At 40.6% G+C, this 23,965-nt stretch overlaps 1 protein-coding gene across 3 annotated transcripts in view; it reads right to left on the bottom strand.

Moving 5' to 3' along the window:
* The window catches only part of ARFGEF2 (ARF guanine nucleotide exchange factor 2), a 49,204-nt gene extending 25,516 nt beyond the window's left edge, over positions 1 to 23,688 (bottom strand). Inside the window, exons 1-14 of one of the 3 annotated variants that reach the window (XM_079978830.1) lie at positions 23,292 to 23,677; positions 15,649 to 15,679; positions 13,203 to 13,326; positions 12,676 to 12,822; positions 10,251 to 10,430; positions 9,021 to 9,240; positions 6,199 to 6,270; positions 5,722 to 5,885; positions 4,553 to 4,683; positions 3,370 to 3,604; positions 3,031 to 3,130; positions 1,881 to 2,020; positions 1,161 to 1,269; positions 90 to 291 (exon numbers count right to left, since the gene is read on the bottom strand). In XM_079978830.1, coding sequence (XP_079834956.1) covers positions 90 to 291; positions 1,161 to 1,269; positions 1,881 to 2,020; positions 3,031 to 3,130; positions 3,370 to 3,604; positions 4,553 to 4,683; positions 5,722 to 5,885; positions 6,199 to 6,270; positions 9,021 to 9,240; positions 10,251 to 10,430; positions 12,676 to 12,822; positions 13,203 to 13,326; positions 15,649 to 15,679; positions 23,292 to 23,430 — 1,994 coding nt within the window. In that variant the 5' untranslated portion in view covers positions 23,431 to 23,677. Of the gene's footprint in view, positions 1 to 89; positions 292 to 1,160; positions 1,270 to 1,880; positions 2,021 to 3,030; positions 3,131 to 3,369; positions 3,605 to 4,552; positions 4,684 to 5,721; positions 5,886 to 6,198; positions 6,271 to 9,020; positions 9,241 to 10,250; positions 10,431 to 12,675; positions 12,823 to 13,202; positions 13,327 to 15,648; positions 15,680 to 23,291 lie in introns of all 3 variants that reach the window. The other 2 variants (XM_079978832.1, XM_079978831.1) reach the window with 2 other exon arrangements.
* Between the last annotated feature and the right edge of the window lie 277 nt (positions 23,689 to 23,965).

Below are 23,965 nucleotides of genomic sequence, written 5' to 3' on the forward strand. Positions count from 1 at the left end.
AATATGCACAGCAAATAAAGCAGTAAAAAGTTTAAAAGTACAATTAGAAAAGCCATTTCAAAGCTACTTTAGCAATAGGTTCAACTCACAGTTCAATCCCGTGCTCAATTATCTCTTTTTGTTGCTTGATCACCTCAAATTGTTCAGGATCATCAGGGACAGCAGTCTGGGTGCCAACACTTCCAACTCCAGAGGAGACTGTTGAATCTAAGGAGCTTGCACTACTTCTTCTTCCCCCAATATCTAAACATTTGACTTCCCCCATTTCATGTTCTGAAGGCTTGTCTGGACCTGCATGTAAGAAAAGGGACGTAAAGACATATTCCCAAATAATGCGTAAGTAAAAGCATGTGGGCTCTCCAAACAGACGGACACTCACACCAGCCTTGTGGTCTTAGACACAGCTCAAGAGGTCAGCCAATACACCCAACCACTACCTTCCAAGTTTCCCACCAGTCCAGAAATTGTCTTCCTGCAGAGTGTATTGAGGTATTCTGCATCTGACCCAGAGACCATTCTGGGCAAACCATGCCCACCTGTCAGTCAGCTGACATCGTATGACATCATGCATGGACACCTGTGATCTCCAATCCAAGCATTAAGTGCCAAGACTGGAGATAAGTGATCTCAATCCTAGGCACCACAGTGCAAAGATTGGAGATAAAACACAGTAGCCCCACGGCACTAGGATCAGATACAGACCTCTACCAGTTGCCACGGGCTGAGATTCATACTACCTGACGTTGTATGATTGACATGGGTTGCCATGCCCATCTGTCAAAAATGGCCCACAGGGGGCAGGCCAGATTCCCACCTCTGATCTAGATAAAGAGCCACAGTTGCCCCATCACAAAGGAATCTTTCATCTTGATAATCCACGAAAGCAAGTGAGGAGGGTGCTACTGCATTCAGGGCCTCTTTGTGGGCTTCCAATAAGCAGCTGGTGGGAATGGGATGCTTGATTATTAATTATTCACTGGCAATCCCCCAATATTAAAAAGTCACAAAACTTGCACCAGAAAATTCTAATTCTATGATAATATAAGGCCTAAAATAAGAAGCCAGCTTTAGGTAACATGTACGAAGCCACAAATCATTTCTCTCCGGCTTCCAGCTATTTTAAGTAAGGTTTTGGATACAGAGAAGGTTTGATTTCTCACCAACGCTGGCCTGATGGTTGGGGTTCACATACAGGTCTTTGCTCCATTCTACCATGCACTTTAATATAGAGACCAAACATTCAAGACCTTTCTTCCGTAGGCTTAGTTCCTGTGCACAAAATATGTGGAGAAAGAACAATTACAATGTAAACAGGTCGAGATCTTTGGAACCTCAGAATATTAAAAACAAAAAACAAAAAAGCCATAGCCTTTCAGCTATTTGGGGCCTAAGTTGTTTTTGCCTTTAAATGCTACTGCAAATACTTGGAATTTGGTTTGGGAACCAACCAATAACTCAGGCTTCCTCAAACTCGGCCCTCCAGATGTTTTGAGACTACAATTCCCATCATCCCTGACCACTGGCCCTGCTAGCTAGGGATCATGGGAGTTGTAGGCCAAAAACATCTGGAGGGCCGAGTTTGAGGAAGTTTGCAATAACTGATGCAAGCTATTTTAAAACTGAGGTTATGCGAGCTCTAAATGGAAACCCAACCAGTAATCTGGCTGCTGCATTTTGGAGCAGTTTCTGAGTTATTTTCAAGGGCATTGCTTTACACTTCTGCTCAAGTTTGGCTCCATGTTCAATTGTCATGAAACTAAGTGCACTCCTAAACTCTTTGCAAGCAAATAGACAAGTGGATGGAATACATACAAGATACTAATACAAGGCTGCCAATATACTTAACTGAACACAGTGGGAATTGCACGAATGAGTCTTACCTGCAGCGGTGTCATGCCTAACTCATGTCCACTCCTTCCCTGGGCAATTTTAGATAAGTCATTTACTAGCCGTTCAAAAATATTAGCAGCATTCAAATCACAGTCATAGTTCACATATATGTCCACCACACACTGAGCATCTAAAACAAAACAAAACAAAAAAATAGATTATGAAAATTGAGTTGTCTGGGAACAATGTATGCAGACAACAGACTATTGTGACAGGATACACCCCCCCCCCATTTAATACCTATGAAACGTACTGGGGAAAAGGGTGAGGAAGGGATAATACAAGCCATTGTTTGCATTATTATACCAGAGCTGGGTTACATTTTCTGAACTATTTCCCCCACATCAAAAAAGGCCTGCACTAGTAGCAAAAAGCAAGACTAGGGCTGTGCATATGCACTGGTGGGAAAGCCAGGCTTGCTCCGATGGTGCATCTGTGCAACTCTGACCTTGTCACAGCAATGCCCCATGCCTACCACATCCAGGTAACAAGCAATTTTGGAGTCAGGAAGCTCCACCCCACCCCACCAGCCACTGCTGGAAGGCAGGAAATACTCAGTTGGCACCCAAACCCCTTGAAGACCCCTTTTCCCACCACTTTTTTGCCTCTATATTCCAAATGCCTCCAGTGTCTGCCCTTTGGCTAAACAGGACATGAGAGAGTCCCTGCATAGCCAGAAAGCACAGTGGGTTGATTACCTTGAACCAATCACCACCAGTCTTTAGCAGACTTCCCACTAGTTACGGGGATAAATACTGCAAAACCCTTAGCACAGTGAAAGACACCTACATTAGCTGCTTTTATTCCCTCCTGCTACGCCTGACATTTTCACAGCGCTACTGTACTTCTCATTCCCTCTTGTTTCTCCTGGGCTCCACCAACCTCATATTGTCTTAGCAACTACGTTTGGGAAATACTTCAGGTACACACTCTGGGGGTCACATTCCAACAATTCCAACAAAAAAGTGCCCAGACTAATATTTTTAGTGTGTATGGTGTTTGTGGGTGTGTTGCCTCATGGCACTTTGATATATTTATTTTGTTATCACTTCTATACAGTATGCCTATATTTCTTCTATTCATTCTTGATATTCTAAACAGGCAGAAAAGGAAAATTTCTTGATGATGTTATAAAATTACCTGCAGAAATTCTAGTCAAGGTCTGAATTACCATCCATTTGTGCTCAAAGGAACTAGAAGAGGTTTCTAAAATGTTCAGGAAGATCTCCTTGAAAAATACCTGTTGAATACAATTAGGAAAAGTAGGTGCAAGGTCTGTACCCCAGGCATACATTCAAGGATATCGTTAAAAGTTCTGAACACAAACACACACACACACACACACACACACATTCAAATACAGAACATACAGGGTTGATTCATGATCCATATGCAGAGGCAGTTTCATATTACTATTGAACTGAACTTAAGAAGAGTATCAAGCATTTGAAGCAAGAGAATAAAACAAAACCTTCTTACCTCAATCTGCATTTTCAAATGGGTCTTAAAGTTTGAGAGAAGGGTGAGGAAAATGGCAAGGGAGAGCTCAAAGACGTCAGGAACGGAAGATACTCCATTTTTAGATAATGCTACACAAAGGTATTGCTTGATTGCATTTATAAACATTTCATGTGTCCTGAAGACCGGACCAGCATTTTGCAAAACTGAAAGCAACAGCTGGAGAGACACTATTTTAGAGCGTAGTTCATGGGATCTAAAAATAGTAAACAGAAGAACAGAGTCAAAACAATATCTTGTTATAAGCTCTTTGTATGTTATAAGAGTAAAGGTTGTCCTACATGATGTCCTCCAGATCACATGGACTCCAATTCCAGTCAGACCTAACCAACATAGCATCAAGAGTGATGGTAGTGGCAGTGCATAGAATCGGGCTGGGTGTATGTGTGTGGAGGATGCAACATTGACTATAGAGCATGTCTGATGTACTGAAACATTTGATTCTCTTTCAACGTTCACGAGAGAGTAGTTTTTAGATGATTTCACCACACTTAACAAAGAAGCTAACCTTTAACCTTTCCTTTCCTTTGTAATAAGACACACACTCACACCCTGGACAGCACTGCATGCTAACAATGCTTGAGGATCACTTAATTCCATTGAAGGCATCAAACTTTACCATGCCCTTTACAGATGCTGAATCCCTTTGAACCTTCATCCATTTCCCAGCACAAGAAATACAGCAATTTCTGTCAGCCGGAATCATATCACAGCCCTGAGCCTTCTGGCATCTCTACAGCTTACATTTCACTTTCTCTCTCACACACAAATCTTACTTGACAGCAAACGTACAAATCAAGTAGTGAACCTATACACACAGTTAGTCTCCCTCTGCTGCAGAGGAGAGAATAATATGTTTTGTGTCTCTCTGAAGTCAAGGCATGCAGCTGTTCCTTTGGGCATGTCTCAGAATTCAGACATGGTCCAGCAATCATGGATCACTTTAGAAAAATATGACTTAGCAGTTTCATAAATGAGGAAGGTTTACACCCAAGATAAGTAAGGCTACAATATACTATACACCAAAGCAACAATACATGCAGCTTGATAGCTAATTAAATTATGAATGCATTTTTAACTGTGTTACGTCAGGTCTCATTCTGGATAGTGTACAAATCAATAAATGTAATATTTTCTTTTTTACTTGGGATCTGGAGGCCCATCACCAAGCGGTTTCATCGAAAGCTTGCACAATGACCGAAACACAAGGAAGGCATCCTTCTGAAGGATATGGGAGAATCTGGCAGCTGCCTGAGGTCCAGGTACATCAGTTTCCTAGACAAAGAAACAAAATAATTAGTTTGGATTCAGCCACAAACACATATGAACAAGTGGCATTTGAATTACACTTATGTTTTGCTGAGATCAGTTTTAAAAAGGAAATAAAAGTCTTGCTCAGATGTAATGCTGCACCATGATTATAGGATCAAGTCTGTGTAAGCCTTGGGCTTGTGCACTCCCTTCTGGCATGGCTGCAAGTCTTGAGTTCTGAGGCATGCACTTCAAATTAAGCACAACTTATTATGTCTGGACAAACACTGATAAATCTTAATTATGGTTTCTTGAAACACAGCTACCTTCAAACCACAGTTTATGAAGCTATTCCCCCCACCCCCCGCCCAACTATTCTAAAAAGAAGAAGCAGATGCTTCTGATCGTATTGCCATGCCGAAAGAGGAAAGAGGTGCATAAGTCCATGGCTCACGCAGGCTCAGTCTCATAATATTCAACCAAGGTCTAGCATTACATTCAAATGCAGTTGTTTGAATAGAAGGAAAACTGCGTATAATGTCAGATTTGGTTACATTAAGCACAACAGACCGTTGCAAAATAAATTGCACGTAGAAAACAATTAAGCCTTAACCATTCCACTACAGAAGGGCTACAGCTCAGTAGAACACATGATCTGCATGCAGAAGGTCTTATGTTCAATCCCTGGCTTCTCCACATAGGCCTGGAAAGTTGCTGTTTGTCACTGCACATAAAACTGAGGCAGACTGACTAAAGGTCCTACTTTGTCTCAAGCAGCTTTTTATTTTACAGCCCTGTTAAAGTAAGTAAGGCTTTGCTTTCAAGAACAAGACTGAATAAGGATTCTCATATAAGCTTCATATTATATTAAGCTTCATACTATACTTAATGATAGTATGTACCCAAATCACATTTCTATGGAAAATCTACTAAAGTAGTGGGGATATGTCCTTTCACACATTTTGGTGTGTGAGTATCCTGTGGTCCAACTGATCTCCTACCAATTACTCTCAGAATGTTAGGAACTTTGCATTACGTTTACTGTACACTTAAATCTCCTACCAGATTATCCGTGGAGGAGACAGACTGTCTATCATCAGGAATTCCATTTGCTTGTGTGTTTTCATTAATACCACCAGGAGAGGCAGGAACTGCACTTGCCAAGTCAGATAAAATCCTAACCGATTCAGGAAGAGACGGCTTTTTCATTTCTTCTTCTAAAGAAGCTGCAGGGGGTGGGGGGTGGAAATGCAGTATTTTTTTTATAAACAGCATCCTCAATATATAATCTCATTCAAACCAGCTAAAAGAAAGGGGAAAAAGCACTGCTAAACAATTAGATAGTACTTATCCTATCTTATATATGGGAGATTAGTAGATATAGAATCCTATCGGTGGCAAGTCATTAACGCTACTCCTGCACAGAACTCTAATATACTTTTCTCAGGATTTGTAGTCTTGGAAGAAAGGTTTTAAGAATGAGTCAATCTCTTAGGAAAGGGATGAAGAAAGACAGAGACTTCCCCAAAGAAATTTTACCTCTAACTGCAGATGTCACCACATCCTCCAAGATTCCTTTAACAATTTCTTTGCCTTCATCAGTTTCTTCTTCTGATAAAACATATATCAATAAGTCATTTGAAAAATGTTGCAATTTAGCCTTCCCTTTTAAAAGATGGCTTCAACAATTTACATAAGATCAGAGATTAGGTTTATATTATGTATATGTGTGTGTGTGTGTGTGTGTGCGCGCGCGCACACGTGCGTGCGTGTGTACACACACACACAGCACAAAGCCCTGGTTAGGAAAAGCTGATTAGAGATATTTAGACTTATTTCACACAGGACAGGAGCCCTAAAGCTGTTTGACATTTACAGCAAGCTTGCTATGGGAACGTATGGATAGAACTATAGAGGTTCCAATGGGGAACTCTACACAGCAGCCGATTCCAGCAGGTATGTTGTCACCACCAATTAATTGATCGGCACTGACAGCAAGCCTGACTTGCCAAGGAACTATCAAAAGCATTTTAAGGCTTCCAAATGTTCCTTGCAAATGCATCTTCACCTGGACACAGGACATCAGGTGGTTGTGGGGAAAATTACCTCGTGGGCCAAACTGAGACCTGTGCCAGGCCTTAACAGAGCCTCTACATAGCAGGAAGTCAGTTCACTAGATAAGCATGTTATATTCTGAGATAGATCTTAGGGGAAATTTGATTCTACTCTGTGCTCCTCTTTCAAGGATGGCTAAGCTCCAGTGGTTCTTAGCTATTATGGAAGTCACCTGAAAAACCATTTTGATCAAGCTGTTCACACGGCTGAAGAATCAAGTAGCACAGTAAGGTAACATTGCTATGTCAGAGAATGCTTTGTGGAACACCAAGGCACTTGGACTCACCTAGTGTCAGTTTCAAAGGCTAAAACTGTGTTTGTATCAGTAAAATAGGGCTACAATGGCTATTAAACAAGTCCCACCACTGTAAAATTTTTACTTTCCACTGAAAGACACATGGAAATGAATATTTGGGATTCTGAGTACTTACTTCAGTCATCCTAGAAAAAAATAACAGTTTTGGTGCAGTCAATTATTATTAAATTGGGCCAATATGTCAATCATTTCCTAGAATATCTGTCAAATGGATGATATCTGAAAGAACTTATATTTGATGCCAAATACAATACTTTCTCCTATATACGCTTTTAAAAATAAATGTTGGCAATTAGAATCCACTAAAAAAAGAGATAACATTCAAGATATTGAACTAGGAAGTGAGATCTATTAGCAGGTGACAAACTACTTATTATACTTCAGCCAATAAGAAATAGGAATCAAAATAGAAGATTTTACATTTTAATAGAGAGATTATCAGGATTAATATTACCGATATGTAAAAATACTGTTTTTATCTTAACATAATTAGCTTGGTCTCATAATTAAAATTTATTCTCTCTTTTTTTTCTGATGCTGCAATCTGTAGATTAGTCTTCAACAAATAGAGTCCTATTTAGCAACAGTACTTGAAGTTCAGCATCTAGATGGCCACAAGTGAGCCACACCTGCCCTATAGCTACACAAATGAATGCTTTTAGCTATCTTGACAAATCACGGCATCCAATAAGCTGGAAAATCTAGCAGTTGTTTATTGTGATTGATTCGTTTTTTTAAAAAATTGCCTTGCATGGTTTTTTGTCAACCATTCACCTATCCAACATACTTTTTAACGATGCCAAATTCCATTAGACTAACATTTGGCACAAAAAGCTGCAATTTGATAGAGATACCTACAGATAAATTACACTGCTTGGAGCTGCAAGCCTTTGAGAAATAGCCAGCCTGCTGCTGAAAGCTTTGATGAAGCAACAAGTACTACAGTTTGGGATCAGAGGCAATTTGAGTCATTTTTTGGCAAGTGTAAAGGTAAAGGGACCCTGACCGTTAGGTCCAGTCACAGACGACTCTGGGGTGGCGGCGCTCATCTTGCTTTACTGGCCGAGGGAGCCGGCATTTGTCCGCAGACAGCTTCCGGGTCATGTGGCCAGCATAACTAAGCCACTTCTGGCGAACCAGAGCAGCACACGAAAACACCATTTACCTTCCTGCTGGAGCGGTACTTATTTATCTACTTGCACTTTGACATGCTTTCGAACTGCTAGGTTGGCAGGAGCAGGGACCGAGGAACGGGAGCTCACCCTGTCGCGGGGATTCCAACTGCCGACCTTCTGATCGGCAAGCCCTAGGCTCAGTGGTTTAGACCACAGCGCCACCTGCGCAAGTGATACAGGCAATTAAAGGAAAGTGACTGAATAACCATTTTAAAAGGGAATATCATAAAACAGTGTGGGACTCATGATCCCATCAGCACTAGCCCAAATGGTCGATGGTAAGAGAATACAAATGTTAGGATCCAACATCTGAAGGACCCATACCTTCCCCATCCCTGCTGTAACAGCTCTCAGGTATATGAGAGTATCTTAAGAGGAAGTGTAAATCAGCATTATCCTTGTAGACATATCACTTTACTTTGTAAAGCCTTGGAAGATTGTTTGAATGCTGCCAAACAATAGCTCCCCTATCCTTCCATCCCATGCCAGATTCAACAGAAAAGCCCTGCCTTGCATTAAGCTGGAGCTCTCTGCTACATCTGAACCAGAGAACCCAGGCTCAGTGCCAGATCCTGACTTATTTTCCTGATCCATTACCTAATATTATGCCAGAGTTCCCTAGATGTAACACAACGCTCCAGCTTAAGCTAAACCAGGATCTTTGTGCTGAAACTGGCACATAACAAACTTGGGTACGACTTCATAAAACTATAGTTGATAACTTAAGTCAGCCCCAATACAGGAAGTTTTCTTACCGAATACAGAAGGTGTCAAGCTGTCCTCTGGTTTCTGGTCTCCATTTTCTTTTCTTTCAGGCTCACCATTAGTCAAGTCTGTTTTGACAGGAGTTGAGGGTCTGCTTCCATGCTGGCTGTATTTCAATCGGCCAAATTTGGGAGACCCTGAAGCACTATGAATCATTGGAGACTGGGGTTTTTGTTGATTTGATTTTTCCAGGTCTCTTCCCTCTTGTATCTAAACAAGCAAGATAGAAACATACTGTATTTATCAGGTATGTAACAAAGTAATAGTCAACAGGGGGCATAACCAAATAATGCAGCATGCTTCAAAAACCATTCACCTTCTTATTGCATCAGCTCAATACATAGGCCTTCAGTTTTAACATTTATGTAAGACAGTAAGGGTTATTGTCCAATATGACTTTGGAGTTCCATCATACAGAAAATTTAAGTCTACATGGTACAGACTATAAATAATGAAAACAGATTTTAAGGAAATTATATAATTTAAATTCAACCTCTGAAACAAGAAGGACAGTTGTCTTTGCTGGCAAAGTTCCTCATATTTGGAGAGGAATCACAGCATGGCGGAACCACAGTACAACAAAGAAGTAGTTGGGCACATACAATGTTCATGATAAAAGATCACCTGAGAACTCACAACACAGCAGAGTCCTTATTCTCTAAGCCAAGTATGGGAAAAGTGTAGTTCTCCAAATACTGTTGGACTACACCATCCCTGACCACTGGCCATACGGGCTGGGCTGTTGGGAGTCCAATGACATTTAGAGGACCACAGGTTCTCCATCCCTACTCTAAATCACAGCTTGGAGGACTAAAATGCAACATCAAAATTGAGAAAGAGTCCTTCCTCTTCTTTCTGATTTGCTATTTCCTTTGATGTCTGAACAAGGTCTAGTATGGTTAGCACAAATTAGGAATCACCTCCAAATTATGGATGTGAAATCATGGCTTGAAGTGAGTTTTGCAAACCATGGTTTAGCAGGAATTCCTGGTTGATGCTAACTATGGTCTGCCTGATTGAGACGTCATGGTGAACTATGGTTAAGACAAACCAGAAAAGAGAGGAGATAATTGGCATGCAAGTGGAGAAGAGGGAGCTTGTAAGCCTGCAACATGCTTACAAATAGGAATCAGATGACAATAGCTCAGAGGAGAAGGAGCAGTAATATAACAATTAAATGATGTACATAAAAGTCAAATTGATAAACATTTACTACATACAGCTTGGTTTTCCATCCGGGTGAAAATGACATTCAGCATCTGAGTGAGAGTAGCCTTGGCAGTTGTTTGATTAATGAGATTTTTACTGGCTAGATAAATGTTGTAACAAGTTCTAACAGTCTGAAGGATTGTTCCTTCGTGAATTTCGATATACGGGGACGTGACAGCGGTGAGAAGAGCCTGGAGGGGGAAATACAACATACACCACAATAAAGACATCTAAGCAAATGGGAACAAAACTTATTTAAATATAGTGCTCTGAACAACGAACAATCAGTCATAAGGTCAGCATGGCTCTTGCCTTCCCATAGTCCCATAACTTAAAATTAATAAAAAGTATTACAATGGCAGTACTGGCAATTTATAACACTATTGAGAAAAAGCAATCTTTGACCAAAGATTAAGGGAAACATTCACAATGTTTTTGGCAGCAAATGAACCCCACATCCTCCTTTCTAAAAGTATGAGGATCAGGAGAGGGGGACACTATGGGCAGGCATGAGCTCTTGCTAGGGATAGCACAAGTTTCTACTCAAAAACTATTTTAGACTGCATTTTTGTCAAAGATGACATACTGTTACTTTGCTTTGGAGTTCATGATGCTTACAAGCAGATGACACAACCTTCACATTTTCCTCTTCAAATGTTCTGCTTCTTTAAGCAACCCAAGTGGATTTCAAAACACACTACCGACATGTAGATCAACTTCCATATTTGTTGTTCAAAACTGAACCCCAATGTTTTGCTTTTATTGTCTGAGAATGTCTCCTCTACACAACTCCTAAAACCTGCTTTCCCCTGCATTCTAAGATGGCACCTTACACATCTGACTAAACATCAGGAAGAACCTTATGAAAGTAAGAGCTGTTTGACAGTGGAACAGACTCCCTTGGGAGGTTAGGAAGAGCGTTTGGGGGTTTTAAAGCAGAGGCTGGATGGCCATCTGTCATGGATGCTTTAGCTGAGATTCCTGCACTGCAGCATGTTGGACTAGATGATGCGTGAGATCCCTTCCAACTCTACAATTCCATGATTTACCTGGGAGTAATTCTCATTGCATTCAACAGTGACTGTATAGACATGCATATCCTTGTGCTGTAAGCATCTCTTTGCTAATAGTTGTTACAGAATCTGGAAGTTTACTCACGAGCCCAAGGAATATCCAAGATGCCAGAACATGTGACACACAGTCATGTGTATGTCTCATTCATGAGGAGTTTCTCTCTTTTAAATCAAAAGCAGCTGCAGAAGATTGAATGTGATAGAACGGGAGGGGGAGCTGTTTGCTCCTGCTCCAGCCATTTTCCCTCTTAGTGCTCCCAGGTGATTTCCTCACACATAAAAATGCACACAACTGCATGTTATATCTAGTTCAGGCCTCATGTGTTAAGTGTTTAAAACTAAATTTTACTGCAGTGCATCATCCTGACAATTTAAAAGACAGAGGTATTTGAAATCAATTGACTTTTTACACTAAAAACTGTAAACTGTAAAAACTTTTTACAGTAAAAACTTATTGTCAATAAGTTTTGGAGAGACCTGTTACATTGCTACAATCAGCAAAAAGAATGTTTGCAAAATGTTAATGCTGTATCCTATGCTGTAGGCCCTATATACCTGAAGGAGACCAGTACTCCCATCATTCAGCCTGGACACTGAAGCCCAGTTCCAAGGACCTTCTGGTGGTTCCCTCACTGCAAGACGTGAAGTTACAGGGAACCACACAGAGGGCCTTCTCAGTAGTTGTGCCCACCCTGTGGGACGCCCTCCCATCAGATGTCAAAGAGATAAACAATCAAATAACTTTTCATAGACATCTGAAGGCAATCCTGTTTTGGAAAGCTTTGATGTTTTGTTGTGTTTCATTATATTTTGTTGGAAGCCACCCATAGTGACTGAGTCAACCCAATCAGATGGGAGGGGTACAATGAATGAATGAATATTTGCTGCTGCTGCTTCTACTACAATCAAATGCAATACAGATTTACTTACAAGCTAAGCCCTGTCAGTCAATAGCCATGAGTTATTAAGAAAATTAGATCTCAAATGAGAAATAAGGTACTGGAGCTTCAGAAAATAATCTTTAGCTAGTACACAACATGCAATTTGCAGAAAGCTAAGTTGGGTGAAGGAGAGGGAGAAATGAGCAGCATATGGCAGAAAAACATTTCAAATCCATTAACAGAGCTTTGTGGTCTAGGAAGAAATGGCTACTTAAATAAGATATGAGTTCATATTTACCAAGAGGTAGTTAATTTAATTTTCATAGTATGGTGCAGGAAGGGGTAAATTGTACAGCCTTTTAAAATTAGATTTGGGGATTCTCTAACTGGAAGATAAAAGGAAGAGCCTCCTCCATTTAGAAAGCATAGACTAAGCAAAAGTCTTATTAACAAACAGCCTTTCTAAAACATAAATAAAATACCTTTATAATTTGTAACTGCACTCCCTCATCAGTCTGAGGACCCTGAAAGCAATTGCAGATTGTTTCAACGATGCGGTCAATCAGGCGTTTTCCAGGAGCTCCACTGTCTGGAGCATTGCCAGTGATATGTCCATATGCAATAAGTTTCTACAGAGAGAGAGAGAGAGAAAATTGTATTATAATCACTTTCACACATGAAACACTTTCCATGTCATTTAGAGGATTCAAAATGCAGGACAGCTTCATTAGCAGGTTCCAAAGAGGCTGATGGTGTGTATGTGTGTCTTAAAATATGTCAAAGCTGAGGGAGGGGTGAGCGTGGAACAATTACTAATAAAACCTGTAACAGATGTTTTAAAGAACTTTGGAGGCAGGGAAAGGAAGACAAAATAAAGAAAGTAGCTTCTCAATTCTGTCTGCAGCCTAACAATATATACATACATGCATCTGCTTCAACATAAAATTTAGAGGACACTGTCAAAATAAACACAGCCAAGGTTGATAAATACTTAATTTAAAAAGGATACCTGCAAGCAGTCCAATGAGGTGCTGACAATCCGTGGGGACTTCGACTGGCAGGCCAACTCAAATGGGAGGAAATATTTATCGGCTTCAATGAAGTTTGCTTTTGGAGTGGTTTCATTGCCTTGGCTAGTTGGAAAAATTGAAAACAACAAAATCACTCAGTGTTATGAACTGAGCAATGGCTTTCGTATTAATTTCCTATCCACGTAGAACATACAACATAAAAGCCATTGATACATTCCTTTCTAAGGCATGGAAAGTAATGCAGGTCCTATCGCCAAACATATATAACTATTTCCAACCCAGAGTAGTTGGCCTTGCTGCACACCTCTTACAACAAGATGGCAAGGGCTAATATCCACCATACCTAACTGGCAGCAAGTTTGTCAGCAAGCACGTGAAGTATTGAAACCTAGGATCACAGTCTCCAATGTCCATGCTTGTCAAAAATCAGCACACAATTATATACATGCAGACACACTCTCTCTATAGTCTCACTCTTAACAGCAACTTGGTTTAACTCCTCCCTCAAGTACAAAACCACTTTATTTTTCGGTTGATGAAAGACTATTGAGGAAGTCATTCTTGCATGCATGTACTTCAAGATCACAGCCTAAAGAATTGGAAAAACAACATCCAATTGCACTGAATGAATGGATGTGTCAAGAAGTAGTAGCTAATAAAATTAAGTACTGTACTTTTAAAATATATCAGTGTGGAAATTTCTGAGCATGAATCGTTTTCTCATGGATTCATTCCCTTTTGGCTTATAAGTTAAAATGAAGGAAGGGAGATAAAAACAAGAACAATTTGAAAGATTATGGTCTCCTTTTATGACATATAAGGAGCAAAATTAAAAGATTCAATAATTTAATGCTTTTTCAGCACCAAGATCAAATATAGCTTATAAGGAATGAAATTTAATCTGTAATAGGACATATGTTACATAGGAATGACATATTTGTATGTATGTTTTTGTATAGTTTTTTTTAATAAAAATGTATATAAAAAGTTAAGATATCTTTATATTTAAGTATTTTTAACGACTGGGTTCAAGATTATTAAGTTTCAAGAGGCAAAAAATGTCAATGTATCCTGGTACTGCAAGGCCAACCATCAAAACTTGCTAAGAGCTACTTCTCACAGTATGTTTATGAAGCACTGGAATATTCCCATATAGCATGCAGTGTCTAAGCTTATTTTGAAACATAAGGAAGGAATGGTTAGCACATGTATCTACCTAGAAAAATATAGTGAAAATGCTTATTAATGTTTTTCTGCAGAATAAAAGATGATGAAAGTCATGTCAAGCTACCTCCAAAACAGTACAGTGGTACCTCAGTTTACAAATTTAATCTGTTCCGGAAGTCCGTTCTTAAACCGAAACTGTTCTTAAACCGAGGCACGCTTTCCCTAATGAGGCCTCCTGCCACCAGTGCCCTTCCACCGTTCAGATTTCATTCTTAGACCAAGGTAAAGTTCTCAAACCGGGACACTATTTCCAGTTTTGCGTAGTTCGTAAACGGAATCATTCTTAAACAGGGTTGTTCTTAAACTGAGGTACCACTGTAACTTCTTTCTTTGGCAATAGGTACATGACTCAACACTGAATTTCCAGATTGTGTTGGGGGAAAGACAAACAGAAGCCCCCAGCCTACATCACAACAGTAATCCAGTGTGGAAAATGACTAACAGTGGCTTGGAAAACTAACACAGAACAATAGAAGAAAATCATTAGGATTCTTCCCAAAGTATAATGAACTTGTGTTTGCACCAGGCACAGCATGCCACTGAAGAAACAGAGATCCAGAAAACAGAACTACAGTAATTTTCTAATCCGATAACATCAGAGAGACAGCTGAACACCAAGAGATTAGAGCTGGGTTTCATTAATCATGCAGATTGGTATCTCTGACCAAGCCAATTACACGCATACATTATGGAACATATGCAAAAGAGATCTAAAGAGAGGAAGTGGAGGTTCTGTTAGCAGAGAACTGCCATGTCATAAGCAAAAATCCAGTTGAGAAGAAAGGAAGTGGTAAAACAATATCTTTGGGAAGTCGTTACTTGCAACTGAAATACAATTAATTCTACTTAGGTCACTCATAGCCACAGGGATTACCTAAACTTGTTCATTTTCTTCCAAATTCCCAACTTTTTTCCTAGAGACACAGTTGCAAATAACTGTACCGAGGGCAGTTTCAGAAGGTCTTACCACATCCAAAGCCACTTTTTTTTTTTGTCCATGCCACTCAACTCCTGCCTAGAAGCAAGCCTGAAACATGTTCATTCAAAAGAAAATGTTCTACTGCTAGAGCGACATTCGTTGTGTTGCTGTGATGCGTTACCTTAAAGAGTGTTACCTGAAGCAGCCAGATAAATTATACATACACCTGCATATTAGGTGTTTTTATATTATACGTGTGGTCACCAGCACTTACTCACCTTTGCTTTTCTAATTCTGCTTTTATTTCATCTGGGGAGAAAAACGGAACAAATGGTTTATGTTGCAGACTTATACTATACACAGATGCCAATATAAGACAAAAGCCAATAACTTGGTAAAAAAAGTGGATGATACCAACAATGATATATGTATTACCATTCTATCTCAAAACACATTTTTATGTCATGTATAATAGACAAATTTTGCCAGATGCACTTTTGAGAATCAATAACCAAGTACTATTTATACTAAATGGACATCTGAATTTACTTCTCTCATTAACTTTGCGAATGCGGATAGCCAATGTGGTGGCCATCAGCCCCAGCCAGCATGGCCCAATGCTCAGGCATGATGGGAGTTGTAGTCCAAAATATGTGGAGAGAGCCAAGTTTACTAGCACTTATCCTGCTACACTGCCCTTATATTCCTTATGGCAAAACTAATGACAGTTACTGCAGAAACAGGGAGTTAAAAAACTAAATGTTTTGTATTTTCCTCTTGAAACAAAATATTGGTTAGACTAGTATCTGCTCCAAATACCTTTTATTTTTTATAAACCACTTGTGTCACTTAAACGAAAGCTTAACAAATACAGTGGTGCCCCACAAGACGAATGCCTCGCAAGACGGAAAACCCGCTAGACGAAAGGGTTTTCCGTTTTGGAGGCGCTTCGCAAAACGAATTTCCCTATGGGCTTGCTTCGCAAGACAAAATGTCTTGCGAGTTCCTGCGGGTTCCCCCCCCCCTTTTCCCCCTTTTCCTAAGCCGCTAAGCCGCTTATCAGCTGATCTGCTGATAAGCCGCTTATCAGCTGATCGCTAAAAGCCGCTAAACCGCTAATAGCACTAATCCGCTAAGCTGTCAATGGGCTTGCTTCGCAAGACGAAAAAACCACTATACGAAGAGCCTCACGGAACGGATTAATTTCGTCTTGCGAGGCACCACTGTATTCCCCTACTGTTGTGATTAGGTGCCCATGTTTACCCAAAATAATTTTCCTTTCCAATTTATGTTGTAATTTAAATACTGTTCCAGACATGCAGATAACACAACCCAAAAACTATTTAATTGTGGGGAATTTCAAAACTTTATTTGCAAAAGTTTTCTTAAACAAGTAGTACTGCTGGCTACATCAACTTTTACTGAATTTTTCTGCTGCTGTTCACCTCAAAAATGATATAGTAGTGCTAATTGTATGCATTAGTACTTTATTATCCCTTTGGAGCTGTGTTGTATCTTTGTACTTTTGTCCTTCCAGGTTGCGATGCTTTACAAAAATGGACTTTGTTTTCTTTCTTTTTGTTAAGCTTGCACCTTTTTTTTGCTAACAAATCAATAAAATATAATTTTGATGAGGGGCAGGGGAAGTCTACCGTACATTGAAAGTCCAGTAAGAAATCTCTGAGCAAACTACAGTACTTTGCAAGAGATAGCTTCAGTTCTGACTTAAATGTTACTGTGTTAAGAAACCTGAGATATCAGCAGCTTGGGAAAAACATATCTTCCATCATGGGGAAAGCATTGCACAAGATTCCCTTTACTAAATGTTGGTTTCCTCCAGGCTTCAACAGTTTTATTCAAACACACTCACACTCCATCCAGTTGTGCAAGGTAGTTAATATTAATGCAGGCAAGAAACTACAAACACCTTGTCTTCTCCTGCTGGCTTCTACTCCCACAAGAAAAAAAGTTATAAATTATATCGAAATCCCTCCTCTAACAGACAGGCCAGTTTGGCAGGTCAGACTGCTCTCCAAACTTTAATTTGTGGAGAGGTCAATTTATTTGGAACAGCTGGGCGTGATTTAATTATTTCCCTCCTTTTTCCTGATCAAAACCCCATACACATGCCCCAATTTGTCAAATGCCCCAATGAAGGAAATCCTACGATAAAAGAAGGGGAAGAAAGAAAATTCAGAAACAAAACATTTTTCTTCCACCTGTTTTCTATTCTCCTCTCCTCTCAGGGTACCATTAGACGTTCAAAATTAAGTGTTATCAGAAACAACCGCCTTTTAGACATACAACTTGGCTATGAAGAAGAGATTGCTATAGCCCACTTCTATATGCAGCCGTTTTATTAAATACCATGTGATATTTGCAAGGAAAGAACGGGAGACAAAAAGGAAGATTTGTGAAAAACTGTGGAGATATATAGGAAGCAGTTGGGAATGTTTTTCAGACTCAGGCCTCCTTGACAACTTCCTGGGAAATACCTGCTACTGGTGGGCAGAGTCAAGAGTGGGTGGAGGAGCAGACGAGACTGTACAGGAGGGTATTCCAGACATGCAAAACTCAGCAGTTTCTACACACTGACCTGCATCTCTGCATCCTCCATAGAGGGAAGCAAGGGGCATTAGCATCACTCAGGGGCACAATCCAGCCCAGCAAAAGCACTCAGGCAGAGTGTAGAGCAGAACTAGTGAGGGATATGACTTGAAGGGCTGAATAGCCCCTAGGTCTGATATTCCCCAGCCCCGTTACAGGGGAAGGAACAGGAAGCTAATTATACATTGTCAAACACTTGTAAATTTACTGGGTTCGGTTACAGGCCACAACAAGCAGTCCTTTGCAGAAATAATTATTATACCCAGGAGCAACTGTTAATTGGCAAAATTAGAGGTTCTACATAATGACTGCTTCTTAATGAGAGCAAAACCTGCTGTTCCTTATGAAATAAAGATCTGTGAGGCAACTGACAAATTTTAAAAATAAGACACAAACTTTTTTTGTGGCCCTGGGTCCAATAGTTCTAAATCAGGATTTACTTTGGAACAAGCACTTTTATCCCTTCCTGCCCCTGATTCAATTCCAGTTGCTACTGGGAAACTGTGGAGCTTCTACAGTGTACAGTGGTACCTCGGGTTACAACGCTTCAGGTTACAGACTCCGCTAACCCAGAAATAGTACCTCAAGTTAAGAACTTTGCTTCAGGATGAGAACAGAAATCGTGTGGTGGCAGCGGGAGGCCCCATTAGCTAAAGTGGTGCTTCAGGTTAAGAACAGTTTCAGGTTAAGAATGGACCTCCGGAACGAATTAAGTACTTAACCAGAGGTACCAGTGTAAGTAGAATGAATACACAGAAAAGTATTTCATGAGGAAAGAATTATGAACTGCGAAGAAGGAAAAAGTTACTGCAACAACAAACTTAAGCAAAACTCCCGAAAATCTCCCTTCCCTGAATCTGCAGAACTGTATATAAGAAAACTGCAATCTCAGCTACAACAAATTCCTTAGCCAGGAGTGATCTGCCATACCCATAGTACAGGATAACATTACATGGCAGCAATTGGGGTAAACAATTTTAAATACAGCATATGCCGTCGAAACAAATTGTAAAGAGCAATTATTTTCAAGGAACACCCAAAGCCAAGTAAGGAGTTAATAGCACAATCTGTTATTTGAAAAACCTATAACAATTTCAGTGGTAATCCCTAGTTGCTATATCCTTTAAGATAATAAAATAAAAAGTTTAAAGTGGCTATGACTGAAAGCTATAAGTTATATGAAAATGCCATTCAGTGCTGTGAACTATCTAGCATTTTTTGGTACATTTTAAAAGACATTTTAGATCCTGCAAAGGTTCCAGTAAGTAAAAACAAATATTTAGGGAAAATATGTTGAAATATGTAACTGTGTGCTTTTGCAATATTTTGTTTAAGTTGTATATTGTTGCTTCAGTTTTTGTATATCATTTATATATTAAGCAGTACAAAATTAAATCAATAATAAATCAACCTACAGCATAAAGTGTACAGTGCAGCTGATGTGGGAAACTTTATGATTGACTTTTTAAATGTTGGTGATAATTATTTACTGGAAATGAGTCTTGCCCTGCTACCTATTCCGGACAATTAGCATACTATTCTTCAGTGTAATGAGCAGAGGTTATTAACATATAAAGTTGTTATGCTCCCTTTCCTTATATAATAGGCTAGAAATTAGAGTCTCTTTAAACTTATATTAATTTAAAATGATTCAGTGGTCAGTTTTCAGTCCCTCCCAGTAGCTTTCTGCCAAGACCTTGCTGGCTTCCAGGCTGTACAAAATACTTCTACTTTTGGCTTAATTCTAAGTCACTATAAATTACTTTTTGTATGTATTCAATAAACCTGAAACAAATACCTATCAAAGTGGCACCTGTCCATATCTAGTCACCTCCTCATCTGTGTAAAAAAATAAAAATAAAAATGGGCTGCTATATCACAACCATGCAAGTAACCCTTCAGATGTTTTCTTATTAATTTCCTGACAAACACATGTATGTTTCAGGTCAGACAAACCAGTTGATCAGGTCGAACAGGAGTAGACAAGACAGGCTTGTTGGTTCCACTTTGCTTTTTTACTAGAACCAACCAGAAGCTTGTGCAATAAGCAAAGTTAGAATTAAAGAACATGATTCGCTGAGCATTTCAAGCCCACAAAATTGTTTTCAGTAACAGAATGGAACTGACTCCACAGTACTTTAGCACAAAAATCCACTCCTGGTTAGCTTTCTTCATTTCATCTTAATTTAGGTGGCAAAGGTCATTCTGTTGCTGCTATTTTTAAACAATTAGAGCTTGGAAACACTTGCCAAGCTACTGCAAAATGTGCATAAATCTACCAGTAGATACTGACCTATCTTTTGCCCACACCCCAATGCAGAATTTGTATTCAGTCACTCTTATAACCTTAAACTTTTATAATCCACATATTTCTCCCCTCCTGCACTAAACAGATTTAAGTCTCTTGTAACTATCTTAGAATGTTCTACTAAATTGTGCCCCAGCTACTTTCTTGCCTCTTACGATACCTATTTTGCCAATATGGTAAATGTTAGACCTTTGCCAATACAGTGGTGCCTCGCAAGACGAAATTAATTAGTTCCGCGAGTTGCTTCGTCTTGCGGTTTTTTCGTCTTGCAAAGCACGGCTATTAGCGGCTTAGCGGCTATTAGCGGTTTCGTCTTGAGAAGCAAGCCCATAGGGAAATTCGTCTTGCAAAGCACCTCAAAAAACGGAAAATCCTTTCGTCTAGCGAGTTTTTCGTCTTGCGAGGCATTCGTTTTGCGGGGCACCACTGTATGTGAAATGGTGATTTTATGCCTTATTTTGTTCTGCCTCTTACCCACAGTGAGATCTGCCTGGGATTACATACCCATTTTCAGGTCAGGTCTCATTTCCACCCCCCTTAGACAAAACTCTACTATCAGGTCAATAGAGGGTTCTGTCAGTTAGTTTGTATATAACATTCCTGTCTGGTGTATCCCAGCCTTATATATCATCACAATGAACATAAGCTCTGTATAGCAGAGGCTTTCAATTAAAAATGTACAAGGAACATTGAGGAGGCTATAGTAAACAACAGAAGCATGCTGTGCTATGGTACATGCATTCCTGCCATTATCATCTTCATTCCCCCTTTCCATTTTTCTCCTTATGATAATCTGGATATCTCTTATACAGCATGGAAATACAAATTGTCTCCCTTCCCACCACCAGCCATATAAAGAACAAAACATACTTAACATTTATACATGAGTTGAATTGTTGCATGAATGCAATGAACACAGGAATTATGTTGTATATTATATCATAATATAATTATTTTTCAGATTATGCTTTTGTTTTTGGCTGAATATCAGATTCATTTTATTCTTTGAAAGCTGGGGGCTGTGAAAAATATTTCATGTGGTATTGCTAGAATTCACGTTGTACTGTAAGAATGGCTAAGGCTGCAATCTCACATCTGCTTGCCTTGTTGTCAGTCCCTAAACCTAAAAATAATTATTTCTAAATAGATCTCCATAGGGCTGAAGTGTTAAGTACTGTACTTCACCACTGGTGGACTGAGGATACAGAATGCTTTGTAATACACTTCTTGATCCTCAAAATATTAGACCAAAATAATGTCTATTTTACAAATGGGCCACTTAAATTCAGACAGTGATATGCCAAAGAACATTCCTATGTCTACTCAAGAAAGAAGTCTCATCAAATTCAGTGGTACTTACTCCCAGGTAAGGGTTATAGGATTATAGTCTTAATCCCATCTCGGCCTACTTAAAAACATCTACCGTAAATTTTCGCCAAGAAAAAATAGACACAAGTCCCAATGTCCTATTTGTATAGAACATGCAGTTAAGACACTAACAGAGAAGGCAGCTGTCAAACTGCCCCCCCCCCAATTTGGACTTATTGGCACAGAAAATTATAGAGCCAAAATGAAACTGTCTCTGCTTGTAATGCAAGTTGATGTTTCTTAACTTTTCTTTTAAAGAAAGGTCACATTCATTAGAAACATTTATCTAATTTCTTTCATCCTGTAAAACTATTCAGTAAGGCAGTATTGATCTACTATTTTGTACTTAAGTCTCACAACAAATTTCATTATTTACCAATTATAAACAATTCAAGAAAATATTATAGGAAAGTGTTTCACATGCACACAATCTGCCTATCTGATAAGTAAAAAGGCTTGCAAATTGCTCAAAGATATCTACAGCAATTAGTACTGCATGTTACAATCAGATAAGCCAAGTGAACCTTGTTCTCTCTTCCTGAATGAAAGGAACCTCCCTCTTTCCCTTGACAAGCAAACCTGACCACAAAATTTATTATGACACTTCCTGTTAGAAGATCTGTAGCGTGGTCACCTGTTCACAAGCAGGGGAGTATCCAACGTGGCAAATTAATCTATCGAGCATATCTGATTCCAAGCCCTGTCACCAACTACACTCATGTGTGTACAAAGTCATTCATTAGACACTTCCCAGAAACACTTTTTCTAATTTCTTTCATCATGTAAAAAATCTAGAGAGGCTTTAAAAACAGAAAGTCATTGGCTAGGGAAGACAGATAGGAGTCCCCAGGAGATCTGACAGGAGTGTCCCATAGGCACTGGATCCCCATCACAGCATAAAAGAAGGGGAGATGAAGAAACGCAGAGAGCACATGCCTAGTAAGATCCCAGATCACACTTTATTCAGGGAAACCCCCCCCCACACACACACACAATAAGAGGAAGCAAGGAAGAGAAATTTTAACCCAGATCCTAGGCTGCAATCAGAGGAACCTGACTGCTTTTCACACAGCTGTGTAATCACAGAGGGCAGGCTCAATGGGAGCCAACTCCGCTGGACTCACTGGAACTAAGAAGCATGTAATAAGATCAAGGGTTCAAGCTTGAGAGAAGCTGGTAGACTCCCAAATGCGCGTGGCAAAACATTTTAGAGAAGACAGCTCATTTGACGGGGGGGGGGAGGGGAGGGGAGGGGAGAAAGAACCCAACTTTTCTATCCGAGAAGAGGGGTTCGCATTTGTGTTTCAGAGATATCTGGCAGCTGTCGTGTGTCCCCCCCCCCGGCCGACCTCATCTCCATGTGGGCAGAAGACGCGGGGCTTTAAACCGCCTGGGAGACGGTCGGATATAAACAACCTGAAGCAGCCCTCTCGGCGACCTTCGGCAGTTTCCCCCTCGGCGACATTATGCGCGGGGCGGAATTTACGCAGGAGGATGGCGAGGCGGCAGGGCTGGGAGCGCCGGCAGCCCTGGGCTCCGCCGCCCGGGGCTTTTGACGGGGCTCCCTGGAGCTGCGCCTCTGTGAGGGGAGGGCCCCGAGCTTCGTAGCCGGGCGCCTGCGGGGGCCTCTGCACTCACCGAGCGCCACTTGGCAGGCCCTCCGCAGCTGCCCGTGAGGGGGCCGCTTCGCCTCCTTCTCGGAGAGGATCTTCTCCAGGGCCCGGGAGACGAACATGCTCTTGGTGCGGGTGTCTTCCTCGCGGGTCGGGGGCTGCATGGCCGCCGCGAGGCTTGAAGGCTCTGCCGTCGCCGTCTATCCCAAGCGGGGCGGGAAGCGGCGCTCACGGGCCTTGGCCGCAGCTGGGCTCCACGATCCGGAAGAGACGCGGCTCCCTCAGAGGTAACGCTGGCGGTGGTGGTGATGGACAGCGGCACGGCGCCGCCATATTGGAACCGTCACGTGACCTAGCCCCCCCCCCCCTCTCACGGCCACCTTGTGGAACGGCTCTCGCTGCCCTGTCAGAGGCGGTGACGCGAGAGGGCGGGGCTTAACTTCGAGGTGGTGATGGGAGGTGTGATGGGCGGGGCCAGGGATTCCAGCCGATGATGTGTCGCACTTCGCGTTGCCTTTTAACTCTCGGCTCGCGAGATTACAGGGTGGAGGCTTATAAAATAAACACCTTGGACGTGTTTTGAAATGTTCGTTTGTTTAAAACATTTCCGTACGAGTTCCAGTCAGTTCCAAGATTTCCAGGATTCCGAAAAAGCGATTAAACTAATAAAACGCAATAAAGGAAGAAAGATTTAAAATG

This window comes from Podarcis cretensis, assembly GCF_951804945.1.
Source record: "Podarcis cretensis genome assembly, chromosome: 6".
Taxonomy (NCBI): domain Eukaryota; kingdom Metazoa; phylum Chordata; class Lepidosauria; order Squamata; family Lacertidae; genus Podarcis; species Podarcis cretensis.